The sequence below is a fragment of the Monodelphis domestica genome, chromosome 6, assembly GCF_027887165.1.
Source record: "Monodelphis domestica isolate mMonDom1 chromosome 6, mMonDom1.pri, whole genome shotgun sequence".
NCBI classification, from domain to species: domain Eukaryota; kingdom Metazoa; phylum Chordata; class Mammalia; order Didelphimorphia; family Didelphidae; genus Monodelphis; species Monodelphis domestica.
This window is the reverse complement of record NC_077232.1, coordinates 19,503,190-19,514,500: the sequence shown is the minus strand read 5'-3', so window position 1 is coordinate 19,514,500 and position 11,311 is coordinate 19,503,190. Positions and strand designations below refer to the sequence as shown.

General features: G+C 42.1%; 1 protein-coding gene across 1 annotated transcript; it reads left to right on the top strand.

The window, feature by feature from the left end:
- Nucleotides 1-6,120: 6,120 nt before the first annotated feature.
- Nucleotides 6,121-9,713, top strand: LOC100025721 (olfactory receptor 9I1). The gene has a single exon (XM_007497499.3). It carries the CDS (start codon nucleotides 7,823-7,825, stop codon nucleotides 8,762-8,764), a length of 942 nt encoding a protein of 313 aa, XP_007497561.1. The 5' UTR covers nucleotides 6,121-7,822; the 3' UTR covers nucleotides 8,765-9,713.
- Nucleotides 9,714-11,311: the final 1,598 nt, after the last annotated feature.

The window sequence follows — 11,311 nt, the reverse complement described above, 5'->3', positions numbered from 1 at the left end:
GAATAATTGATTGGCTTAGGCCAATTATATATGAAAAGGGGTGGTGTTTATAAGTTCCCTACAAAGGTGTGACTTAGCCTACATTAATTGGATCACCCCCATATTGGGGGTATTGATCAATTACCAGGTACCTGGCAAATCATTTGTCTACAAGGATAAGAAAATGGATCATGCTAATTAGGAGATGGCCTCCATCATCTCCATGGGATGTTAGTGCATATGGCGGCACCTTCCTCTGCCATCAGAGAAGTATTGACATTTCTATAGGCACTGAATCTGGGTTTTAAGAGGTATAGGGAACTCTCTCTCAGGTGAGGAACCTTCCTCTACTATTGCAGGTTTCTTTCTTCTCCAAAATGCATAGTCTTAGAGTTACCTAGAAGACTGATGGGATAACCAGTCAGCATGTGCCAGAGAGAGGCAAGACTTGAACTTGGGGTCTCTCTAAGTCTCTAGCTCTTTTTTACTGTTCTCTTCTAACTTTGTTTTTCACTGCCTCTTCTGTAAGTTTTGCAAAACGACTTTCCATTCTCTCTTTTTTTTTGGGAAAATTTTTTTGGCATATTGATACAAATTTAAATACATACATGATCTCTTCTGAGCTCCACGACCCTGAACTGTCATGTTTCTCCTTTGGCCTCTTCTATTTCTACCTTGTGTTATGCTTATCAGTGTTCACATCCATCCTGCCTCCAACCACATCTCCTTTGCACCCAGCACAACAATGGATTCTTGAAAGCAGACACTGTGCTGTTTTTGTGCTTGCGTAGAGGATGGATCCAGAAATGAGCCAGGGTACTCAGAAGAGGTATGACAGAAGAGGTCTGATTTGGGATGTCAGAGGTCGCTGGCAGACTTGGGTTCAAATCTCTTCTCTGGCATCCAATCTCATCTAATATCTTGGAGCGTATTTTCTCTTCTGGGAAATGGGAATGATGATACCCCGGAGCACCCATCACACAGCTCCTGAGGCTCAAATGAGATAATGCAAAGCTTTACAGATATAGAAGAGATGGGTTTGGAATCAGAGGACCTGGGTTTGAATTATGATGTTGCTATTGATCATGACTGGGACAGCGAAATGGTCCAATGGATAGAGTTACTGGACCAGAGTCAGGAAGATTCATCTTCCCGAGTTAAAATCTGGTCTTGGACACTTAGTAGCTATGTCACCCTGGCAAGTCACTTAACCATGTTTGCCTCAGTTTTCTCATCTGTAAAATGAGATGAGGAAGGAAATGAACCACCACTCTGGTAGCTTTTCCAAGAAAAGCCTCCCCAAGCAACAAAATTGACTATGATCTTGCACAAATTATTTTCTTACTTTGGGTCTTAGTTCCCTTTCCAGATCTATATCTTGTATACTCTGTTGATTGTTGAAGAATGTGGAGTTTCCCTAAAGGATACTTTTGGTCTGGTGGTTCAGAACTATTGATGGGTCTCTTCAGCATCCAGAGAGGACCATCTATACTCTGAGCAGGAGAAGATGACTCATTCTCCCTCCTTCTCTCCTGATCACTGACTCAGCAGGTCGAGTCCCACTTGTGACAGGAGGGATCTTCACCATCATTTATAGGTGGCCTCTGACTGCCCAGTCATTGGGAGAAGCCCTGGAACATGTCCCTAGTGACTCAGGGGGGCTCTGCCCTGGTCCAGCAGCATCTGCTGGGTTTAGTTCTAGCTACTACATGTTCTGAAGGACATGGCTAAATGGGAGAGATTTCAAAGGAGGATGGATAGGACGGTGAGTGGAATGGAGACAGATCAGCCCATGCATGTGAAGTTTGGCCAACAGAAATGATGATGATGGAGAGTTTAGTGAAACAGAGACTCAGAGGGGATACGATAACTACCTTTGAGAATTTGGAGGTCTGTCCTGTGGAAGGATTACCCTTGGGAAAGCAGAATTCAAAGCAATGAGCAAAAGTTGCAAAGAAATAAATGTAGACTCGATATGCAAGAGTGATAAAGACAGAAGAAGGGGGCAGCTGGGTGGCTCAGTGGATTGAGAGCCAGGCCTAGAGACAGGAGGTCCTGGGTTCAAATCTGGCCTTAGACACTTCCCAGCTGTGTGACCCTGGGCAAGTCACTTGACCCCCATTGCCTAGCCCTTACAACTCTTCTGCCTCAGAACCAATACTCAGTAGTGATTCCAAGACAGAAGGTAAAGGTTTAAAAACAAAACAAAACAAGGCAGAAGATGTGATACTTGATGGTCAACCTGAGGGCTCCCCTGGCTTCCTCCTGAGGCTGAGTGAAAGGGAGAAAGGGACCCCATAGGTTGGGTAGTCCCCTTGCCACTAACTCATGAGAGGATATGAGCAGGGATCACATTGGATGGATGAGTTATGATGTGAATCATTAGAAAATGAAATCAGGTCCTTTGGGATTTTCTGCACAAAGGAAAACTTCCCAACAGTTTGGGTTAACCTAAAGCAGAATGGTCCTCAGAAGGTAGTGAGTTCCCTATCCCTGGGGGTCTTCAAGCAAAGCTAAATGACCACTTTTAAAAATCTCTTAATTTGTCTTAGGATCAATGCTAAGTATCCATTCTAAGGCAGAAGGGTGGTAAGGGTTAGGCAATTGGGGTTAAGTGACTTATCCAGGGTTATACATCAAGGAAATGTCTGAGGCCAAATTTGAACCCAGGTCCTTCCAGGTCTAGGTCTGGTGCTCTATCCATAGTCTTACCTAGCTGCCCCTGACCACTTCTTTGCCATCATAGAATCATATATTTAGAGCTAGAAAGACTTTAGAAGTCATTTAATCCAACTCTCCTCTGAGGCTCAAAAAAAGATTAATTTGCCTAAAGTCATACATATCATGGTTTACTAGTGGCTGACTCAGGAGTTGAATCCAGGTCTCTTGACCCCACATTTTGTGCTCTTCTGATGTACGATGGTTAGAGAGGATATTTTCAAGTACGAGTTAAATGAAATGGCCTCTTGGATCCTGTGATTCTCTGAATTTAGATTCATGTGGCTTGTTTTAGACCTTGTGACCCTTTCGGGGAGTCATGCTTTGTGAAGACACTTAAATGAAACCAGGGCTTTAGGACAGAGGAAAGAACAAGATCAAAATTCTCTTTTTGTCAACAGAGCAAAGCATTTGCCAAACGATAAAAAAAGGAAAAGTAGAACAAAGCTAGGGGGCCTTGAAAAACCATGGAAACCCCGCCACGTCAGTGTAAGCCGCTCTCCGAGGGCAGTGGCTGGGGTGGAGCGATGGGCCTCTCACAATGGAACCACCAGTTCTGTTCTTCCCAGACCATTGGACTCCAGACTCTCTGTATCCACGAGGCACAAGGACAGAATTGTCCCCTGGCTGGCAGCAACCCCAGGCTGCGAGAAAGGTCCATCTTGTCCTCTCATCCTCCCAGGCAGCCTCAGGAAGACTCTGGCTTTTGTTTCTTGTCAATAAGGCTCGTGCCTCTTGCCCTCACCCTGATTGACACAGAACAGGTTCTCTGACCCAGGACTAGGGCATGGAAACTGGTCCTGCTTTGCTTGGGCAGCTCAGGGAAAACAGCTCCCAGAGCTTAGAATAGTGAGAGCGCCTCTCGTTTCCATAGGGTTTGAAAGTTGGCACAGTGAGGCAGGAACTGTTCTTATCCCCATCTTATAGATGAAGAAACTGAATCTAAGATGGTGCAAGTACTTGTAAGGGTCACTTACCCATAGGTGCCTGAGGTGAGAATCAAATTCAAATCTCCCTGAATTCAGGTCCAGAAAGCTCTGGTCCATTATGCCAAACTACTTCTCTTATATACACATTTTCCTCCTTGAAGAGTCTCATTAAAGTCCTAAAAGTTGGGACAACTAGGTGGCTCAGTAGATACAGAGCCAGGTCTAGAGTTGGGGAGGATCTGAGTTCAAATTTGGCCTTAGACACTTCCTAGCTAGGTGACTGAGAAAGTCACTTAATCCCCATGGCCACTCTTTTGCCTTGGAAACAAAAGGAAGATAAGGGTTTAAAAAAAGGGCAAATTAAAAAAAAAAAGGAATTGATGTTAAGTTATCAGTTCCACACAGCTAGGAAGTTCCTGAGATTTGAACCCAAGACCTCCTGTTTTTGGGTCTGGCTCTCTATCTACTGAACTACCTAGTGGACTCCTCTCCTCCCCCTTATTCTAAGTCAGAAGATAAGGATTTAAACCCCTCTAAAGTTGTAGCTGTACTGAAAATGATCCTTCAGGATCAGAAGGAACCTTGAAGGTTATTGAGTCTGTACTGTACCCAAATAAGAATCTCCTCTACAACATGTCATGACATGATGTCATTCAGGCTCTGCCTTTGGGCTCTATCTTTGGAATCAACCCATTCTGCTTTTGGACAGCTCCGGTTCAGTCACTTCAGTTATTTCAGTAGTCTGACTCTTCTTGACCCAGTTGGTTTTTTTTTTTTTAGTTTAATAGATATTTTATTTTACTAATACCTGTACTAAGAAGTTTCTAGAGGTTTTATGATCCAAATTGTCTCCCTTCCTCCCTTCCCTCCCCCTTCTTGGAGCTGATAATCAATTAGATCTGGGTTACACATTTATTATCATGCAAAACAGATGTCCATATTGGTCACTGTTATAAGAAAATACACATATAAAACCAAAACCCCAAATAAAAATCAAAATAAACTAAGGTAAAAAATTATATGATTTGATCTGCATTCTGACTCCAACAGTTCTTTCTCTGGAGGTGGATACCTTTCTTTGTCTTAAGTCCAATTGGAATTTCCTTGGCAAAGATGCTGAAATGGTTGGCCATTTTCTTCTCCAGTTCATTTTATGGATGAGAAATGGAGACAAACAGGATGAAGTGACATACCCACTAATAAATGTTTGAGTCCAGAGTTGCCCTCAGATGAATCTTCTTGACTCTAGGTCCAAAACTCTATCTCGGTTCCATGCCACCAAGTCTCTTCTTTCCACTATGTCATCTAGCTGCCTTAGTAGACTCTTACTGTACTTGAATTTGTCTTCAAATGTCATCTAGCTGCCTTGGTAGACCCTTACTGTACTTGAATTTGCCTTCAAATGACATCTAGCTGCCTTGGTAGACCCTTACTGTACTTGAATTTGCCTTCAAATGACATCTAGCTGCCTTGGTAGATCCTTACTGTACTTGAATTTGTCTTCAAATGTCATCTAGCTGCCTTGGTAGACCCTTACTGTACTTGAATTTGTCTTCAAATGTCATCTAGCTGCCTTGGTAGACCCTTACTGTACTTGAATTTGCCTTCAAATGTCATCTAGCTGCCTTGGTAGACCCTTACTGTACTTGAATTTGTCTTCAAATGTCATCTAGCTGCCTTGGTAGACCCTTACTGTACTTGAATTTGTCTTCAAATGTCATCTAGCTGCCTTGGTAGACCCTTACTGTACTTGAATTTGTCTTCAAATGTCATCTAGCTGCCTTGGTAGACCCTTACTGTACTTGAATTTGTCTTCAAATGGCATCTAGCTGCCTTGGTAGACCCTTACTGTACTTGAATTTGTCTTCAAATGTCATCTAGCTGCCTTGGTAGACCCTTACTGTACTTGAATTTGTCTTCAAATGTCATCTAGCTGCCTTGGTAGACCCTTACTATACTTGAATTTGCCTTCAAATGGCATCTAGCTGCCTTGGTAGACCCTTACTGTACTTGAATTTGTCTTCAAATGTCATCTAGCTGCCTTGGTAGACCCTTACTGTACTTGAATTTGTCTTCAAATGTCATCTAGCTGCCTTGGTAGACCCTTACTGTACTTGAATTTGTCTTCAAATGTCATCTAGCTGCCTTGGTAGACCCTTACTGTACTTGAATTTGTCTTCAAATGGCATCTAGCTGCCTTGGTAGACCCTTACTGTACTTGAATTTGTCTTCAAATGTCATCTAGCTGCCTTGGTAGACCCTTACTGTACTTGAATTTGTCTTCAAATGGCATCTAGCTGCCTTGGTAGACCCTTACTGTACTTGAATTTGTCTTCAAATGGCATCTAGCTGCCTTGGTAGACCCTTACTGTACTTGAATTTGTCTTCAAATGTCATCTAGCTGCCTTGGTAGACCCTTACTATACTTGAATTTGCCTTCAAATGGCATCTAGCTGCCTTGGTAGACCCTTACTGTACTTGAATTTGTCTTCAAATGTCATCTAGCTGCCTTGGTAGACCCTTACTGTACTTGAATTTGTCTTCAAAAGGCATCTAGCTGCCTTGGTAGACCCTTACCATACTAGGATTTGCCTTCAAATTTCCTGTGTCCCACGTCACTGCCCCTTACTAGAAGACAAGTTTCTGGAAATTGGGGCCAGTGTCTTTTGGATGTCTAGCACAGCACACTGTCATCAGAGCCTCTTTCAATGTTTGTTGAGCAACTGAATTAGGACCTTTAGAATTTGATTTATAGATTAATAGAATTTAGATTAGAATTATAATCTAGAATTGGACTGTCTTCCTGGATGGTTGGGGAGGTCATGTTGGAAAGGAGACTGAGTCTTTTTTTGAAGGCTAATCCTATTCCAATTAGTTTCTCCTTGTTAAAGGGGACCTGCTTAAGGCATCTGCTATGGTGTTGATGAAGGATAATTCATCTAGGGCTCTCTCTGGGCATAGAGGCTGTGCTGACCACAAGCCATAGGAGCAGTGATGGAATGATCCTTGGTGACATTTTCAGGAAGGCAGAAATCTTCAAAGAGGCGTCACCCTGTAAAGGACTGTGCTGATCCCCTCTGATAAAGGACTCACTGCCATCACCCTTTGACAGACACATCCCTGACAAAAGAGAACCTTTTAATGCAAATTCCACCTGCCTGTCTCTTGACTAAGTGCCATTGGGGCTCTTGTCATTCTGGACTGATTTTTTGTGACTGAATGTAGCACCTATATAATAAATTCTCACAGAGGGGGCAGCTAGGTGGCTCAGTGGATTGAGAGCCAGGTCTAGGGACAGGAGATTCTGGGTTCAAATCTAGATTCATACACTTCCTAGCTGTGGGACCCTGGACAAGTCACTTAACCCCCATTGCTGTGCCCTTACTACTCTTCTGCCTTGGAATCAATACACAGTGTTGATTCTAAGATGGGAGATAAGGGTTTTAAAAAATCCTCACTATTTTCTTGGTAAAAAAAGGCATAAACAAGTCAGACTAAGATATCAGATCATTGGGGCTGAGTGTAAAGGGAACTGGGCTTGGAATCAATCCATTGTCATGTCACTCACTACATGTGTGGTCTTGGGCAAGTCATTCTCTCTCTCCTGAACTTCAGTTTCTTCTTGGTCAAATCTAATAGGACTCATAAGGACTAATAATGAATCTTACTTAAGAGGAGCTAAAGTGGAAGACCCATTGCCACTAGTTAGTTGTGTGATTTGAGCCAGGCAATTTCATCCCTGTGAGTCTTCCTTTCCTTTCAGTAAAATGGACATAGTGGAAAGTGAACAGAATTTTAAATCAGAATTTAACTCAGTTCAATCCAGCTTTGCTACTTATTGATTCAGGTTTCTGAGAATCAATCCCTTATTACTGAAGGAGAGATAGTAATACTGTATATTCTGCTGCCCTGGGACAGAGGAGAAAGTACCATCTCTAAGAGTCAGAGGACCCAACTTCATATTCTGTCCCACAATGATTCCCTGTGTGACTTTGGACTAGTTATTGAACCTCTCTGTTTTTTAAAAATATGGAAAATGAGAATTTTAATTTTTTCAAATTTAAATTATGTAAAATTTAAAATATGTAAAGTGAGTAGTTTGGCCTTCTGAGGTCTCTTAGTGGGGATTCTAAATGTCATGCTTTGATTCTTTGTAACATCCTTTTTCTTCCCCACAGAGAACTCTCCTTGCCTTGATGGAGGAAAATGGCACCTCGGTGAAGGAGTTTGTCCTAATGGGGTTCACTGTGGGGGCTAAGCTTCAGATGGTTCTCTTCTTGACCTTTCTGGCCCTGTACCTCATCACCATGGGTGGCAATCTGGGTATGATCTTTCTAATTCAGAGTAGCATTCATCTCCAGACTCCCATGTACTTCTTCCTTAGCCACCTGTCCTTCTTGGATGTGTGCTATTCTTCTGTAATTATCCCCCAGATGCTTGAGACCCTGAGGCCTGGTGGGGCCACCATTGCCTATGAGCGCTGTGCCACTCAGTTCTTCTTCTTCACCCTTTATGCCAGCACCGAGTGCTTCTTGCTGGCTGTGATGGCCTATGACCGCTATGTAGCAGTTTGTAATCCCCTCCTTTATGTCACAGCCATGACGCCCCAAACTCGGGTTGGGCTGGTGATGGGGGCCTATTCTGGGGCCATGGTCAACACCGTGATCCGCACAGGTCTCACCTTCTCAATTTCTTTCTGCAAATCTAATCATGTGAACTTCTTCTTCTGTGACTTACCTCCCCTGCTGAAGCTCTCATGCATGGAAACGGGGCCCCGGGAGCTGGTCATTTACCTCCTTGCCTTCACAGTGATCACGACCAGCATAAGCATCATTCTCATCTCCTACCTGTTCATCATCAGGGCCATCTTACGGATCCGCTCTGCGGGTGGGAGAGCCAAGACGTTCTCCACCTGTGCTTCGCACATGACTGCAGTGGCGCTCTTCTTTGGGACCCTCATCTTCATGTACCTACGGGGTAACATGGGCAAGTCACTGGGGGAGGATAAGATTGTGTCTGTGTTCTACACAGTGGCCATCCCTATGCTGAATCCCCTTATCTACAGCCTGCGGAATAAGGAGGTGAAGGAGGCTCTGAAGAAAGTATTCAACCGAGTGAAGATCTCTCAAGCAGTGTGAGATTCAAGTGCCCTCAGATCAGGAATCCTTCTTTAAACATCCACCAGGCTTGGAAAATGGTCCTTCAACACAAACTCTCCATCTCATGGTTTTAATAATAGCAGTGATTTCTAATCCTGCCCTGGACATGCTTTGGCTATGGAACCCCATACTGATCTCTTCGCCTCTATCAGCCTCAGTTTCCTCATCTTTGAAATGAGGGGGCTGGCCTTGATGGCCTTTGAGGTTCCTTCAATTTCTATGTCTATGATTCTTTGCTGATATGAAAGTTCATAAAAGGTTTTACATAAATTATCTTAACTTATCCTTATAACAACAACTCTATTAGATAGATACAATATGTATCATGAATCCCATTTTACAGATGGGGAAACTAAAACTAATGACTGACATTTATATAGTTCTTTGGGATTTATAAAGCTCTTAACATTTATTATCTTGTTCTTTTGGTGGTCTGTTCCAGTGACTTTATTGGTTTAGAGCATTCATGAAGAGGGAACTCCCTCTATCAGTTGAGGTTGGATCTTCTCTACCACTTTGACTATTAGAGAGTTGTCTGGGGCATGAAGAGATTGAAGGACTTTTATGGGGTCACACAGTCAGTATGTATCAAAGGTGGGAGCAGAACACAAGTGTATTCAGACTTCCAGGGTGATTGTACCATTATGCAACATTAACTTCTACTATTATACTATTCAGAGGCAACAGCTCTGTGAGATAGTTACTATAGGTATTTTAAACCCATTTTATAGATAAGGAAATTGAGCTAGTAGGTGTTAGGAGTAAGATTTGAACTCAGTGCTTTGCCATCTAGGTAAAATGATCTTTCTTCTATTGCACATGGCCTCCATGACTGTATCACCTTCACTTTTCCAGGTTAGTTTCCCTCCATGTTCCATATTTGAAATCTATTCACCTGTATTCATTTCTCAAAACCTTGTCATTCTATTTGGTGTTTATTTTCATATTAATTAAATTTACATTCAGTGAAGGAAATCATGATTTTGGAAGAATAAATCAACCTTGTCCAAGGGGAAAAAGAAATAGATCTTGACATCCAAGCACTCCACTTATAGGTGTTCATAATGTAAAAAGTGGCTGTTAGTCATAGACATGGCAGAATCCAAAGCATTGAAAATATGAGTCAACTCACAGAGCAATGGAGAGTGACAGGGTGGGCATGAAAAGGCTAGAGCATTTCACCAATGAAGAACACAGAGAGAGAATCAATAGAGAAGATGTTATGGAGAGCTATGAGTGGAGAGTGTGGGTTGATCATTTAACCAGATCAAGGTGTAACCAAAGGATAATGCTTATGCTCTTTGGGGAGCCATGAAGTGTCAGGAGATCTAGGAAGGCACTTAGTCTTTCTAGACAGAAGAGGCCTGGGTGCACTCTTTGTGTCAGATTTAGGACAAGAATGGACAAAATTGGAAAAGATAGCCAGTCATGGATGGCCTATAATCTTGCACTATTGGAGGGAGTATCCTTATCCCTGATGTCTTGGAGCCATTGCAATGTAAGAGACCCAAATAACAAGGGAAGATGACATCGGAGGGGATAATATCATAGGTTAAGTGTGCTCCACTGGCAATTAATATTTAGGGGATCCCAATGAGCTTAGTTATTTGTACCCTGTATGAATTATGGACTTAGGGGAGAGGATAAGAACTCTGAGATTTGATGTGTATAGTACTTTATAATAATAAAAAAAACTTTACATACATAATCCCTATGAGGCAGAGTAGAAAAGGATTTTAAAGTCTCTCTTCTTCTTTTTTCAACCAATGAGGAAACTGAGACTCAGAAATATTAAGTGAGTTGCTCGGTTTTTTAAAAATATATATATGGTAAGTGACAGAATCAAGATTAGATCTTCTGACTATTTCTAACACTCTTTCAATATGAGAGCTCAGTTATCCCAGCTTGAAATGGAGGATGGTGAGAATTTCTTATCCTTAAGTAGGAAACAGAGGCTAATTGATTAGGTTAATTAGCTTAATTGATAAAATTAAACCAGGTGCAATAAAGTAAAGGGAAAAATGAATACTATAGGTATATTATGTGGTCTTCTCAATGAGAGTGGAAGTCATCCAGAAGAATTGGTTTCACCATTCATGAAGAAAAAACCAAAGTAGATGAATATATTTTGTCCAGATTACTATGGCAAACAGTTGGGTGGACACTGGGTTAGTCCATAAGGATAAGTGTCCATCACCAGATAGACAAGCCCAAAATTGAGTTGGGGGAGGAGATCAAGCTGGATCACAGGGAAATGATTCAGGGTGTTAAATAGTCCCAATCTGATCAATGTTGAAAATGTTCTTTTGGTGGAAATTTTCTCTTGGGAGTATTACTATCTGGCCACCACTGAAAGAATATCATGCTCAAAGAAGAGTCAATGCAAGTGACCCAAAAGTCATGCAGAGTGGGTCTAATCGTGAAGGAGCAACATGTTATTAATGATATTTTGCACGTAAGAAGTCCAACAAAAGACTAAATCCATACATGAGTAGAAAAGGAACTGTATAGGTCATATAGTGAGAG